Raw genomic sequence first — 16,143 nt, forward strand, 5'->3', positions numbered from 1 at the left:
TCTTGATCTGGAAGGGATTGTGATTACATACCCCAACTAGATCAATTAGCTATTAGATAATCCCTGGATTCTTGATCTGATCTGAAACAAATCTTTGAACTTTTGTATTTACAGAAATAAACCATGCTGAGAAGGAAGGCACGAGAGAGGCGTGAGTATCTGTACAGGAAATCTGTAGAGGACCAGCATAGGAAAATCCAGGACAAGAAGGACAGAGTACGACGTGCAGTAGAGGACCACAGCTTGATAGATACAGATCTAAAGCGGGATGCTTTGGAATTACAGGTAAGATAGAACCTAAATAGAGGTTTTATGAGTGGGATGGCGCTGGATCATATGAAAAAGCTGAGTCGGAGTTTCAATCTTGTCCCTCCCCCCTTCCTCACGATTTGTCGCAAACAAAATTTCAGAATTGATTTTACATATTTTGTCTTAGTTAAAACTCGCAGTACATCTAAAATATGGTTAAATTTGAAGATTGTTCTTTAATGATAATACTGATAATAATTATTTATAATAATGAAAATCAGTGTTTCGGATCCGGATCCGGTCGGATCCGGATCCGGATCCGTATCAGGAAACGTTGATATGGATCCGGGTAGCGCCAAAAATTAACCAAAACCATGGAATAAATAAATCAAAATGTCTATATTTTTTAAAAATTTTTTGGTTACATTTCGCCCGGTTTCGGAATATATAATAAATATAGTTTATAAATTATAACCTTGCATAACATTTAATAGGGAAAATCCGATTCGCAGAATCAAAAGTTACCTCGGATCCGGATCCGGATCCAAATCAAAATGATATGGATCCGAAACACTGATGAAAATAATGATAATATGATGATAATGATAATAATGATGATAATAATGTTTAGAGGATGGGTGCCTGGGATGATGCAGGACCTGAGCTAGCTGTTCAGCAAGGCGGAGCTGGAGGTGGTACACTAGCCAATAGTCAAGATGATGAATACAGGTACAGGGTGTCCCACTAAACATGACAGTAGCTTGACGACTTGAAGGTCCTCTTTGAACTTTGAAATAATTTACGGCATTATTCGTAAACCTAATTCTAGAAGTATTAATAATACATACAAAAGTAGGTTGACGGCATGATGCCGAAAATAATTTGAAAGATTAAAGGCGACTCCAAGTCGTCTTCTATTGTCAAGTTTCATGGGACACCCTGTTAAATAATACAATTTATTTTTAAAGATTATTTATGTTTCAAGGGACAGGTTTTTTTTAGGCAATAGAGATGGAGAACACTTTTGTATTTTTAGTCGTACTTTTACTAGATAACCCTTTTTCATCTTATTTTTATGTTTCGAGATGTTCTATGGGCCGATCCAATTATCTTAATTATCTATGTTTAGATGGGCTGGAGTAGAAGACCCTAAGATAATGATCACTACCTCAAGAGATCCTTCAGCTAAACTAAAACAGTTCGCCAAGGTTCGATTTCAAATATTAGCTATAAAAAATTCGCAAAATCACTTCATTCAACTTTAAATTTACTTTTATACAGTTGTAACCAGATAACAGTGAAATTTGGTCTTTTTTCCTTATTATTATTAATTGTCGCAAGGATTTTGTTATTTCAACTCAACTGTTTCTAAAAATGTGCCATGAAAATTTCCAAACAATAAACATATTTTAATTACCCAAACTTAAGTTTTTGTTTATGATATAAAACACTTTCCCGTTGAAACTGTTCATAAAAGTCCAGTGTAAATGTTATTATATCTCATTTTCACGAATTTACGGTTTTCAAACTTTTCTTCAAATTTTTACATTCTGTTTTTTGTTGTATATATTAGTCCTATTTTCAACATCAGGGAACTTTATTAAAGGATTTGACCAGGATTTAAGCAGGATTTGACCAGGATTTGAGAAGGATTTGAGCCAAATTTGAGAAGGATATGAGCAAGAGTTAAGCAGGATTTAAGCACGATTTTAGCAGGATTTGAGCAGGATTCGAGAAGGATTTGCGCAGGATTTGAGCAGGATTCTTCGAGAAGGATTCGAGCAGGATTTAATATCACTCCTACATCTAGGAGGTCCGTCTCCTGTTCCCTGGATCTCAGCGGTTAAACCGAGGAAGCTACGAATTCAACCAATTGATGGACGCCTGCAGGGCTAACAACGTTACAGACTTCCTGGTGGTTCACGAGCACCGTGGTGTTCCTGACGGTCTTATCGTCTGTCATCTACCTCATGGACCTACGGCATACTTTACCATCTCAGATATTGTCATGCGTCACGATATCCCAGATATAGGTAAGTGAGCATTGAAACAATTGAATTGAAAAAAAAATATATCCGCGCCAATATTTCTACCAAAGAATTCAGTCTTTGCGACAAACTCAAATTTTCTAATCCCTATATCTTTGCAACCTTTGTGGCTAAGACTCAATTCCTTTCTATAAAAACCATGATTTCTTGAATTTAGTTTTTAACATTTAAAATGTTTGTTAGGAACTATGTCTGAAGCGTATCCTCATCTCATCTTCCACAATTTTAAGTCTCGGCTAGGAGAAAGAACAATGTCTATTTTGAAATATCTGTTTCCAGTCCCTAAAGAGGAATCCAGGTATAAACTTTTATCCTAACAAAATGTTATATTTAGCTTACTTATTGGTCAAAAGCGAAGGCATAGATTTTAAATCTTGTTCATTCAATTAAATCAGCACTTGATGTTTGTTTAATTAATTTTTTATCAATGGTTAGAAATATTTCGGTTTTTGGCAAAATCATGATTCAATGTGATAAGTATGACATTTTATAAATATTCTGCCACAATCATTATCCACTGCAAATACCAGATATGTGCTTATTTGTCGTAAAAAAACCAGGATAGCTCAATCAGTTTTACTTTCATAAGATTTAAACGGTCCTATTATAAATCAGGCCTGAAACTCTTCAAGCGAATTTCTTTTTAAATTTCATCTCGACATTTTCTTGAAACTTAACAATTGCAGGAGAGTTGTCACGTTTGCAAACCATGATGATTTTATCTCCTTCCGTCATCATACATACAAGAAGACAGAGAGAGGGAAGGATGTTGAGCTGGCAGAAGTCGGACCCAGGTTTCAACTCAGGTAGGACCTACGTTTTCATGGGTTTTATGGGAAAATTATTTTTCTTGGTATTTTTTTAAAACCTTTCCTGAGATGAGATTCTAAAAGCTGAGCCGGGTTTTGGATGGCCATGAGTTAAGTAAAAACCAACTCTCTTGGGTTTTTCTCTCTTTAAGGCTCGAGTCTTCAGCAGCTGATGATCGTAAATTTCCTAAAATCTTTTATTTAAAATCTCGGGAATTATTTGTGGTGTCAAATTTTATTAATTATATAAAATAAACATACTATGAAAATAATGTATCAATATAAAGTTTGAATTTTCGAAATTTACATCTCCTTCTCACAGCTGATCTGACTGCATTCTGTCTGCTACAGAGAGAAAGCTTGCAAAACAGTCTCTCATTTGTCGAATCAGGACCAATCCTGACTTGGGTTCTATCTAAGCCCGAGTTTGGGTTTTACTCGGGTTTAAGCTTCTAAAATCTCATCTCTGTTGATGTCATTTTTCGCTCTCAAATCTAAAATAAACACCCCTGCGGCCTTCAGTCTTACTCTTAATAAGAGGACAGTTTTAAATTGAAGTTAATTAGTTCAATTATTGAAGAGGGCGCTGGACGACAACGATTTATTTGAGAACTGACATATGTTTTTGGAAGAAATCGAGATAGCTTGATTTGATAATAGAAATATTTAACCATTAGAATTCGCGTATCGGTATCGTTTTTATGATAAGTGTCAAATTAAAGAGCTTTGATGAGTTAAATGTTTTGTATTTAACTTTACAATTTAGGAACTACCTAAATGTTAGGAATAACAGTAGTATATATATATATATATGTCGTATTTGTGTTCGGGCATAACCCTCTTTAAATNCTCCGTATCACTTGAAGAAACATATATACTAATTCAGAAACATTTGTTTAAACTAACACTACTTGATGACATCAGATATGTTTTGAACTGACAGTGCGTAGAATCCTAATTGTCATAAACCTACGCACATTCTAATGTGCACCGTGCACAGTACATAATAAAGAGTGTACTGTGAATAAAGAAACGAAAAATCAATATAATTTAAGAGCCAAGTTTTAGTTTTTATTATAATGTTGCAACTAAATTTTCAGTCAGCACAGCAAAGTAGCAAATTAAATAGTCGATTTATCAAGTGTATACATATTTACATATTTATAGAAAAAATACATAATTTTCAGTGAAAATGACCCCTAGAAGTCACCTCAATTTTTTTTGTCGATACTCTTTTCAATTTCTTAGGTTCAGAATGTACTTTTTTGCGCAGTTTGGATTGTACTTAGTAACCCCAAGTTATATATTTATCTGGTGAATATCCGAATATAAGATGATCTAGTTTATACATCTCATAGAGTTCTTTTATCTTTTCCTTACTCAAGAGTCCGTAATATCTAGGACAAGAGTTATTCATTTTAAACACAGGGATTCTTTTTTAAATATTGTTTCATTTAAAAACAATTTTTTCAGTGTCAAATCTGAAACTCAAAAGAACTGAGTGTTCGCCAAAAACTCTGGTTTTCTAGTCCCTTTATCTTTGCAACCCGATGTCGTAGATCTTTAATATTTCAAACTATGAATTAGATCAAATGGTCTAAGTTTGAAATATCATCAGGCACAGAGCTAGGAATAAGAAAATTTCAGTCTGTGGCAAAAACTCAGTTCCTTAAAGTCATTGAGACGAACTTTTTTAATTGAAAAGTGGCTGAATTTAATGAAATATCTTTCCTTTGAACATGAAGAGATGAATGTCCTTGGTCTGATTCTAGAACTGCTGGAAAGCTAACCTCCTTCTCCTGGAATATATATTTACTAGGCTTTTTATAAGGTTCCTTTCCGTGCCATCTTCTCTTTTTAAAACCAATAATTCGTAAATTTTCCTGTTTTCATCTGTGGATTTACAAACATTTAAAATAAAAATTTAAAGAGGCAATTTTTAAAAATTTCACCCGGTCAATACCATGTCCTGAGATCGTTAAGTTCTACAAAAAAAATTGGGCCTGATCGGCTCAGTCGTTTTCAGTTCATTGTATACAAACATCAACAGACAACCAAACTAACAAGTCTATATAACTATTATTTAAATATATATTTTTATCTAGAGAAACCTGAAAAAAAAATAAGTTTTCATATTCTACTAATGACCCCTTCTCTTAGTGTCGGATCGGCTTACTTAATCTTCCCCTTTTAAAAAAACCTTACGCCTTGCGTCGAATAAGTTTAGCTCATTTTATTGGCTTAAAGGGTGTTTCAAGAAACATAAATATTTAAAAGACAACTTAAAATTCGTCTTGATTTACGATAAGTCACAAATAAGCTTTACTGTATCAAAAACGGTTGTAACAAGAGTATCATAGATTTTAGATATTAAATATTTTTACTTTAATGGAGCTGTTCAAATCTGGACAAACTTTATATTTCCGTCAATTTGAATGTTCAATAATGACACAAGACAATTAGAAAATCCCAAGTTGTCTATATTAACTTTTTTAACTGAATTACTACATTACTACAAAACCTTTTCAGAGCTGAAAACTTTACAATAGAATATCCTTATTCTCGATCGGTTAATTAATCTGGAGATTAATGACATGAGGAGTACAAGCATTATTTTATCTCGAGATTAAGAAAAAGAGTAGATCAAGAAATAATCCCGATATCCATCATTCAAAAGTTCCCAGCTCAAGAGTATAAAAATCACTGTTAACTAAGGATTTCGTATAGACAGTCACTCAATCTCTATTGGGGCACCCTGTACTAAGCTTGGTACCTGGAGCCCCAGCAGTTGGAGTAAAGCTTTAACGTCTGTCTTTATAGTTTCCAGATGTAGGATAAACTTAATTATCAAACAAATATCAGAACCATTGCTATGTTAACAAAATATTTATTAAGAGGTCAGGGATAACCAAAATTAAGGAATTCACCATTTTTTACAGTTGTTAAAGTGGATATCGTGATCAAGGATTTAAGTTAAGCGCAGAAGGTTTGATCTCAGGTTTTTTCTTTTTTTCTGGATTTGTTTGTTTTCCTTAGGTCTAAATTCTCTTCTACATAGTCCGCACGTATACCAGTATGGAGCCCAGTGATTTCTATATGATAATTATGTCTTTTTTAATAAAATTGTTAGAACAACATGAAAAATAACATTGCATTAAACAGTTTCCTACACAAAAATATATAAAGTTAAGAAAACTTGGGGAGCTTTACTAGTTTATTTTTTTCATTCATGTCCATTTCCTGGACAATTTTATAATTTTTGTCCTAAATAATTTGACTTTCTATGTAAGGATGCGGCATCGGAAAATCTACGGAAAATCTACGCACTTTGTTTGGTCTAATGCAGATTTCAAACAAATGTCTTCTCTAATTAATAAAGGCTTTTTTTCCTTGCCTGGAAGTTTCATTCCATTTAATGATTCATACTTTTTAACCCAAATCCCAACAATCAATTGACGAATTAATGAATTATATATGCATACATTTATGCAAAATTAGTTCTTTGCTTATGTTGAAACAAAAGACGACATTAGCTCACATTTTTAACGTTTTATATTGGATTTATTTAGTGTCATGTCCCCTTTCACTGCCTAAAATGTCACTCCGTAGCACTTGAAGAAACATATTTGACTACATCTGAAAATCTTCCTTACGATTGTTGGCTATTTTTCATATAAAAAAGGATGCGTAACTTATTCATAAATTCAGGTTTATCTCAACTAAAGATCCTTTATCCAACAAATATTTAAATAACTTGTGAGTCTTTGGTTTAAATAGTTATTTTGTCACTTATATTTAAAAAGTTTTTATGAAAAATATTTACTAATGACCTGATCCAATTCCCAGAACTAGGACCATTGTCGGGCATCTGAAATAAATTTAAAATAATAATTTTGAACAAAAAATTAAAATTTTAAAAATCTGGTTTCTACCTTCATTTTGTTATTAAGAACTATTTTCTCCACAAACTCGGGCCAACTTAATAAAACAAATTAATTCTGGAATAGACTTATAAATATCAAATAAAAAAGCTGGACTATTTCAAAAGAAAGAACAAGACCTTTTACCACATTTTTTGCGTTCTGTAGGTAATATGGTATATCGGCCATATAATATTCAAGAATAATGAAATTTTAAGAGTTAGTATTTTAAATTTAAAAAATCATTTATTTTTCCAAATTCATCTAATTAAACCCTCGAAAAAAACTTAACACCTGGTTGGATAAAAGGATTTTTAAAGAAAGTAAATAGTCCTAGGTAACCCCCCCCCTCCCCCACCCTTCCATCTTTCATAATCTTTATATTTTGCCTATTTCTATCGCAAAACTTGTACTTCTGGAGAAAGGCATTAACCCTATCCCTGCTGGGGTACTTGAAAACCAGGATATGCTGGGGGGTTGACCCCCCCCCCCCTATAAATCCCATGTTTTATGTCCAAATATGACAAATGATACATCATTGGAAAGCTCTTTTACTCTACTTTTAGAATCTGCAAAAAAATTTGCAAATTTGCAAAAATTACCCCCCCGCAGGAATACGGTTAAAGAAATATATGTTTTATTTGTTCACCCCTGTCAAACAAAATTTAATTAGAAAAATGGTCCCTTATAGGATCCAACCTAGATTGTACCACCTGATCTTTCTAAACTGTTTCCCTGTGATTTCTTGAATGCTGAGTCTGAACTCTGAATTCTTACTGTATGTATCATCTCGTTCAAACACGTATCTAAATAGAACAACAGATTAGTTTACGTTTTTCAAATTGTTGTCTGTTTAGGAAAAGGTTTTGTGAGGATTAATTTTGCTATCAAGGCATACTTTATTTTGATAAAATTAATAAGTCAGAATTATAAATATTTGCAGAAGTCACCTTTTTTCTTTTCTTATATTGTTAAAGGGACAGTAAGCGCAATGTCAAGTGACCCTTTAAGAAAAGATGACAAGGTGCGATTCACAATGGTACCCTTAAAAGCTTCGTCTGATCAATTATGAATGAGATATCCATGTTTATAAATTCAAAAACTGATTATTGAAATTGTGTGTTCTCTACTGAATTGACTAACGCATTTTTACTGCAGGAAAACATGTAGGAATTAAGCACTTTCAAGCCTAGAAAAACTACAATATCTTTCTCATTATTATTCAGATAAAGATTTCAATTGCACCGTTGTGAATTGGACATTGCCATCTTTGCATGGAGGGTCAGTTAAAATGAAAGTTACAGTCCCTTTAAGGGCATCTTTATGTCTGGGGAATTGGTTAAATATATTTATAAATTATATCCAACCTGTAAGCAGATACTAATCTCTCTAATGGATGCCGAACTTGAATTATTTTCAAACTCCCATCGGCACACTACGTTTTTAATAGTTTTTGATAATAAAATTTTAAGTTTTTAATAATTAGATACGTTTTTAATAGTTTTTAATGATTAGATACGTTTTTAATAGTTTTTTATAATTTGATACGTTTTTATGATTAATAAGATTCTAGTTTATGAGTGTGTGTCCCGAAGAAATAAGATGATCCATGTCCTTGATCCAGGCGACTTTTTTTGTGAGCACAATTAATAGAATTTTTTCTGTGGTTTGTCATTTTACACCCTCGGAATTGACAGAGATCTTAAGAATTTAGAATTAACAAGAAAATTTAGATATTTAATATTTCCGCCAATTAAATGATACAAAGATGTATCTTGTATTATTACGACACTTTATCTAAGTTACTTTGACATTTATTAACGATTCAAATTCAGAAGCTTAATGTCGTCTTTAAATTTCCATATTCGGATAATCTGAAATTTAATTCAAATGTTAATTAAAATCGAAAAAAAAGTATTATTAATACCTCAGGCCAGCATTCGGGAGTGATTGTTTCGAACTCTATCTGTTTCTCATCAATTGTATAAATCGGTTTTTTATTTAGTTCTAAACAAAACAAAAATATAAAATTCTGTTTTACAAAGAATAAGACTTCAGAGACGACGTAACGAAATTTACATCGTCTTTTTCCTTAAATTCATCAATCCTTTGCAAAATTATTAAATAAATCATTTAAATACAACATTTAAGGGAGTCTTCATTTACCCTTAAAATAGTCATATTTTAAGAGTTTCAAGTCGTCTTCACGTTATCATCCTTTGTGGGTAGCCCTGTACTTTCTACCTTTTAGCAAGGTAGATTTAGATTAACCTATATAGCGGCTCATACCGACTAAGTAATTGATAATAAAATTTGTTTATACTTACTATATATATATTAAGTTAAATTACTTGATATATTTCTTAATTAAAATGATAGACGTAGCTTAAACATTCTTCGTGTGGGGCCCGGGGAAGGTCGGAATTAGGTAAAAAAAAAAAACACGGATATTTGAGAGTTTTTATGGCAAGATATGTGCAATGAGGCAAAAAACATTCCCCCTTCATAATTGAGCCCAATAACTCTTAAATTCTATTCTTCAGATAAATTTTCACTTCCATCTTGGAAATATTATTTATTTATTCATATATTCATTTCGTAGATACACAGTACTATGATTTAATATAGAATATTTAAAATTTAAGACTACAAAACATTTATATTACCATTTTGTATTGTAGACATGAACTTATTCCATGAGTTCGAACCTCCTTTAAGTAATGTACAGTGCAGATAAGATGCATTGTACATAACAAATTGGCTGTACATACTCTGTACAGGTATACGGGAATACAAACTCTGGTAATGAAATATGTAAAATCTTACTCTTGGGTGTTTGGGTGTTTTAATGTATTTATTGAATTTATAATTTATATAAATTTGAGGAGATGTTTCTGAAAATGACAGAAAAGGAATATTTTAAAGCTTGAGTTGATTTTACATTTTCCCTGAAATTCTGGTCTATGTTCATCAGAATACTTGTCACAGATCTCATTCACCAATTCTGCTCTTTTATCAAATTCGACTGAGGTTTTATTTTTGCTGGATTTGACCGGGGTTTCTTGAATGAACTGTATTGAATTATTTCGAAGTGTCTTCTGTTTTGATGCTTTTGATGGATGTGGTTCAATTGTTTGTCTAATAATTACTATTTGCAAAATTAGACCTATTATTCCTAAAGTTAGAAAAAGAAATTTGTAACGCTTCATTGCTTCTATAAATTGTTAGAAATCACTGTTCCTTTTCAATCTATTCTACTCCAAATATAGTCGAGATTGAATTAATTCATCCCATATATAGCACAATGTTACAATGTTTAAATTAAGGATGTAAAAGATAGAATTCTGTACGTATTTTTCACTTGTCTTGTGTTTTCAACAATTCGTTGCTGATTGAGACTCACTGTAAGGCAAATGTGAATCATTGAGAGATTTTCTAATTTCCTGTGTTATTCGTTTACAGTAGAATATATACTAACTAGTTCCGTTCCACTCGTCTCACATATACTGAATAATATTAGAAGAACAGGTAGTAAGATCACAATTCAACGTAACATTAACCTTAAACCTACAGGAAAACATGCAAAATAAAAACTTTACGGAGAGAACAGGAAAACATACAAAATAAAACCACACGGAGAGAACAGGAAAACATACAAAATAAAACTACACGGAGAGAACAGGAAAACATACGGAGAGAACAGGAAAACATGCAGAATGAAAACTACACGGAGAGAACAGGAAAACATACAAAATAAAACTACACGGAGAGAACAGGAAAACATACAAAATAAAACTACACGGAGAGAACAGGAAAACATGCAGAATAAAAACTACACGGAGAGAAAAGGAAAACCGCGTTCTCTTCCACATTTTGGAACAGATGAAGGTTATAAGGATACCATTGTGAATCGGACATGCCCCTAGGTTGCAAATTACTAAATTCTCAGTTATATTTTATGATTTAAGATAGAAGAAAACTACAAGAATTCCACTTTTTCATGGTTCTCACTATATATTCCTTTCATATGTGCATCTGATTTTTAGGTTAAAACCGTAATGTTTTAATATGAAATTATTGATATTTCTCCTTTTTTGGTTAAAAAATAAATTCTGACTCTGTTTGAACTTTTTACATACCTGTATTTTTAAGTTTGTTTTATGTGAACTTACACAGAATATTAATCGTTAATCCATCTCCTTTTTTTGGTTTTACAAATAAGGCAAGCTTATGTTGAAAATCTGATAGTAAATACATTTCGAGTTAAGAATATGGGATTAGGTCATCCTTAAAAGTCTGGTATTTGATATGATAGCGTCCCAATGGTGGATGTTTAAAAATTAATTTAATTTTCAGCTTGATTCCCATTTTTCTGTTTTTCCTTTGAATGGTCATGATGAATTTTCTCTAAACCTTTGGTCTTGATAAAAAATATGTGTTTCAAGCATGGGGGGGATCCGTGTGTATTAGCAAGCGTACACTTAGGATAGTTTACTGATAAAGGATATGAGATTATGGCCTTTTCATACAGTACAAACATCAAATATGCAGTACGCTTTCGGAGTACAAGTGTATGAGGAGGTTTTTTATCTTAAATTTTACTCAGTTTTCTCAGAACCATTTAAAAACGATGAAATATTGCTCTGTAAAAGACTGTAAAAGTACCTCTTCATGTGAAAATGTAATCCTGCACACGATAAAGGAGTAGTGGATTTTAATGGAAAATAAATTCTCCATTTAAGTATTTACAGAAATCACCCCCGAGTACTGTAATATACAGTACATGGCCTGTACAATTAGTAAAGGATTAGCCTACATCATCACTCTATAGTCTATATACTAAAACCTCGTTGGTTTCCCGTAGTTGTTCATGTATTTTAAGTTTCTTCTGTTATAGTCAATCAACCATAGAACGAACCACTACATAATAATTACGCTGGAGGGGGGGAGGTTGTGGATATTATGAACATTGTCATTATTATTATCTTAGTTTTTTTTTACTTTTGAAAACATATATACTCTACATAGACAGATAGACAGATAGACAGATAGACAGATCACTAGATCAAATAGTCGAGTTTAAAATATCCAGGGTTTACACCAACAGGTTGCAAAGATGTAGGGATTAGAAAATAAGAGTTTGACAGTTAATTCCTTATCTAGAGGAAATTTAATATGACAAAATACTTTTTTTTAAAGTTTTAAAAATTTGTTTTTTTTCCTTTTTAAGTGAACTAATCTACAGACGATAATTTTGTATCTACCCCATTTAATCCTGTGTGTATCTAGGTTGTACCAGATCAAGCTTGGAACCCTGGAGAATGAAAAATCCTCGGATTCTGAATGGTCTCTCCGTCCCTACATGAACACTGCTAGAAAGAGGAGATTTCTATCGGACGAGGACGGATGGGAAATCCAAACCTAAATTTTTTTATTTTCATATTTTTTTTAATAAACGATTGAAGCAACATTATGAATTTAACTTTTTTAGTTTTAGTACTAATTATTTTAGATCTTAATTTATATGATATAATAATTAATTTGACTTATTTACGTTAATTTAAATTTGTTAAAATTGTAATTTTTAAATCAAAAAATAATTATTTCTTGATTGCATTTCCGATTCATAACCTCACCCTCAATACCTTTATCTGAGGAACAAGGAGTAAAATATCGTTTATTTTAATCTGGAATATTGTTAAATTCTGAACATTTTCGTCTTTTTCTATGCTGCATCTGTATAAATTGTAATCTCTGCTCGTTTGTCCGATCATAACTCAGTAACCGATTTGCCTCAAATTTTGATTGGGGAACTTGGGAGGCCCACGGCATTGTTCTTAGCTTGGTTTTAAGACTCTCTAGTTGAGTGGGTCGACTTTAACGGCCAAAATTTAGTTCAAGTGCGGGTAAACGGCGGAAGTAACTTTTAGTAACTTCAAGCTAGAAATGAATACATCCGCAGGGAAACCAGAAGTGAAAATTAGAAATATTCAGACAGAAAAACAAGTATAATCTCATAATAACGTTGTGAATAGGGTATGTCACTCTGTAAATGTCGGGTCACTCCAAACTACGCAGACCGCCAAGGGACAAAAAACGTTCAGAGTAGTAATCGCAGATTGTCTAGATGCTAAATAGTCATGTCTGTTGAAGAGAGAGAAAAATTATCATATATATATACAGGGTTAACCACAAAGAACGAGACTAATAAAGACGACTTAAACCTTATAAGATATGACGACCCTATGGTTAAACTAAGTTTTCTGCCTTGAATATAGTCTTTTAATGGCTTATTCCATGATTTGGCAAAGAAAGATACAAGTTTACTGTTGCAAGGAATAGACTGTATAAATTCAGTACAATCGTCTCTGAATTCACATCCTTTGTGGGTAACCCTGTATATATCTTTGTTTATGGCATGGGTCGTAGCGGTGCGGAGGGGGGGATAGACAAAACTCCTAAGAATTTTTCAAATGCCGCGTTTTCTTAAAATTCTTGAAACTGTTAGCTGCTGGGGTCTTAAATGTAAGGCATGTGGCCGCAGCGCTCGCCCCCTAGTCTGTCCTAGCCGCAGCGCTCGGCCCAGAAAGTGTCTTAACCTAACTTAACCCTAAATAAATAGAAAATCTTAGGAGTTTTGTCTATCCCCCCCTCCACACCGCTTCGTCCCATGCCTTTATTTATTCTTTAACGACTGAATGTTTGTGTTATATAAAATAAAAACAGCGCTGCTAAGATTCGATGAGCATCTGAGAAAACAGGGTGTCCCAATAAACATGGGAATTTTGAGACGACTTGAATATCGTTTTTTTAATAATCGATAATTGATAAATGATAAGTGCCTCAAAAAAGATTGAAAGTCTGTTGAGCTTTCCAAAATGTGGTCTACCTTCTTTGTACCTTTAAACATGACCAAGTTATAAAACATTTGAACCGTTATGTTTATTTTTAATAAACTTGAATCTGGACAAAATTTTCAAATATCTCCGTCAATCTTGAAGGTAAACAAGGGTAGACCACATTTTGTAAATCCCGAGACTAGTAGTTTTCGGGGTTATATGTTTTAACTGGGATATTACAAATATATATTAACGAAATAATCCCACATGGATCAAAGACAATGTAGAAGTCGTCATTTAATTCCCATGTTTATTGGTTCACCTTGTATAATCTGCATTACATTACCCCTGCTGGTAAAATATGGTGTTATACAGCCCGGATAAATACTTGCCAAATCTTGTTTATAAATCTGCAATAAACTTCATTTCCATCTGCAAACCTTGTAATTTAATCAACGTAACCCAGACACTCCACCCCTAAAGGAGCTGTATGTACTGTAGACGGAATATCAAATTGCATTATATTTAAAAAAGGGGACATGTCCGATTTACAACGGTACTCTAATGATGTCTAAGTTGTTTTTAAATTTTGGAAGTGGAAACAATTATTATTAATCAAATGTGACGTTGTTTTGCCAAATGTTGGATTTCTCATAGTTCAGGAATTTGCACTTTTTCTTTTTGAGACTCTTTAAATGATATGTGGTGTCTATTATGAAATCGACACAAAACATTTTAGATTTATATCCAGGCTGAGTGATTATATTATCTATAATCAGGAGTGTGTCTAATGGGTAGTCATGTGCTTTCAGTTATTTCGTTTTGGGTCGTGTTTCCCTTTATATTCTTTTAGGCTCAAATTCTGTCTATTTATTCTTTTAGGCTCAAATTGTGTCTATATAATCTCTCAGGCTCAAATTGTGTCTATATATTCTTTTAGGCTCAAATTTGGTCTATATATTCTTTTAGGCTGAAATTCTGTCTATTTATTCTTTTAGGCTCAAATTTTGTCTATATATTCTTTTAGGCTCAAATTGTGTCTATATATTTTTTTGGCTCAAATTGTGTCTATATATTCTTTTAGGCTCAAATTTTGTCTATATATTCTTTTATAGGCTCAAATTGTGTCTTTATATTCTTTTAGGCTCAAATTGTGTCTATATATTCTTTTAGGCTCAAATTGTGTCTATATATTTTTTTGGCTCAAATTGTGTCTATATATTCTTTTAGGCTCAAATTTTGTGTATATATTCTTTCAAGCTCAAATTTTGGCATAGTGTCATTTCTCAAGGTCTAAGTTTATATTAAGAAACCCTAAAATCAAGTTCTCGGGGTCATAGGTTTATATTGAGAAACCCTAAACTCAAGTTCTCAGGGTCTAGGTTTTTATTTAAAAACGATAAACTCAAGTACTCAGGGTCTAGGTTTTTATTTAAAAACGATAAACTTAAGTTCTCAGGGTCAAGGTTTTTATTGAGAAACTATAAACTCAGGTTCTCAGGGTCTAGGTTTAAATTGAGAAACGCTCGTTTCGGATCATTGGTCCATTTTCTGTTAGAAGAAAGATATTGCAAAGTTGTATAAAAACAAACTTTAACAAAATACAGTTTTATATCCTTCAAGGTTTTATTATTATACTTATTAAAAACCCGATTAACAGCACTAATACAGATGGGGAGAGGGAGGGGGGGATGGAGGGAGGGAGTCAAATTTAAAGATTTAATTCTTAGTTCAAAAACAAATTTAAGTAGAAATTATCCGAAGGGATTTTTATTGGTTTTATAATTTAAGTATTCCTTACTATATATGTAGTTTAAATATTGACGTTAAAAATAATCAAACTTGAGGTAAAACATGTGTATTAAACCAAACCACAAATTCAACATGAATCTATAAAGCTCTTTGCCTCAAACCACTTGAAACATTGATATTTTAAAATCAAACAATCATAATTATATAATTGAACATGTATTATTTTAAGACTTAAATAGTACAGGGTGTCCTGATAAACACGGGAATTAAATGACGACTTCTTTATCGTCTTGTTTTAAGCAGGATTATTTGGTAAATATGATTTAAAGTATAACAGTTAAAACTACCAGTCTCGGGATTTCCAAAATGTGGCCTACCATTTTTTCACCTTCAAAATTGACGAAAATTTGTCCAGATTACAGCTAATTAAAAATCAAGAAACCTGTTCAAATGTTTAATATCTCCGTCAATTTTAACGATACAAAGAAGGTAGACTACATTTTGGAAAGCTTATTAGACGTTCAAT

General features: G+C 32.3%; 2 protein-coding genes across 3 annotated transcripts; one reads left to right on the plus strand and one right to left on the minus strand.

The window, feature by feature from the left end:
* The first annotated feature begins 123 nt into the window (after positions 1 to 123).
* LOC111712090 (U3 small nucleolar ribonucleoprotein protein IMP4) lies at positions 124 to 3,107 on the plus strand. Its single transcript, XM_023486647.1, has 6 exons — positions 124 to 285; positions 881 to 978; positions 1,379 to 1,457; positions 2,060 to 2,282; positions 2,481 to 2,595; positions 2,984 to 3,107. Exons 1-6 carry the CDS (start codon positions 124 to 126, stop codon positions 3,105 to 3,107), a joined length of 801 nt encoding a protein of 266 aa, XP_023342415.1.
* Positions 3,108 to 4,780: 1,673 nt separating this feature from the next.
* On the minus strand, positions 4,781 to 9,863 carry LOC111712480 (uncharacterized). Of its 2 annotated transcripts, XR_002767472.1 has the most exons (8): positions 9,693 to 9,863; positions 8,954 to 9,033; positions 8,394 to 8,461; positions 7,740 to 7,832; positions 7,039 to 7,084; positions 6,937 to 6,974; positions 5,880 to 6,198; positions 4,781 to 4,905 (listed from the first exon to the last, which is right to left on the minus strand). XR_002767472.1 is itself a non-coding variant. In XM_023487171.1 (7 exons), exons 1-7 carry the CDS (start codon positions 9,793 to 9,795, stop codon positions 6,075 to 6,077), a joined length of 552 nt encoding a protein of 183 aa, XP_023342939.1. In that variant the 5' UTR covers positions 9,796 to 9,863; the 3' UTR covers positions 5,207 to 6,074. The 2 variants fall into 2 exon arrangements, 1 of the variants encoding a protein (XP_023342939.1); XM_023487171.1 differs by lacking the exon at positions 4,781 to 4,905 and having other exon boundaries at positions 5,207 to 6,198.
* Between the last annotated feature and the right edge of the window lie 6,280 nt (positions 9,864 to 16,143).

The sequence above is a fragment of the Eurytemora carolleeae genome, unplaced genomic scaffold (assembly GCF_000591075.1).
Source record: "Eurytemora carolleeae unplaced genomic scaffold, Eaff_2.0 scaffold19, whole genome shotgun sequence".
Taxonomy (NCBI): domain Eukaryota; kingdom Metazoa; phylum Arthropoda; class Copepoda; order Calanoida; family Temoridae; genus Eurytemora; species Eurytemora carolleeae.

Coding starts and splice junctions, on each gene's coding strand:
- LOC111712090 (XM_023486647.1), top strand. CDS start 124: ATGCTGAGAAGGAAGGCACGAGAGAGGCGTGAGTATCTGTACAGGAAA. Junction 286..880: donor GGGATGCTTTGGAATTACAG/GTAAGATAGAAC, acceptor AATAATGTTTAG/AGGATGGGTGCCTGGGATGA. Junction 1,458..2,059: donor AACTAAAACAGTTCGCCAAG/GTTCGATTTCAA, acceptor TCCTACATCTAG/GAGGTCCGTCTCCTGTTCCC.
- LOC111712480 (XM_023487171.1), bottom strand. CDS start 9,795: ATGTACAGCCAATTTGTTATGTACAATGCATCTTATCTGCACTGTACA. Junction 8,462..8,953: donor CTCCCGAATGCTGGCCTGAG/GTATTAATAATA, acceptor TTAAAAACGTAG/TGTGCCGATGGGAGTTTGAA. Junction 6,199..6,936: donor AGTTCTGGGAATTGGATCAG/GTCATTAGTAAA, acceptor ATTATCATATAG/AAATCACTGGGCTCCATACT.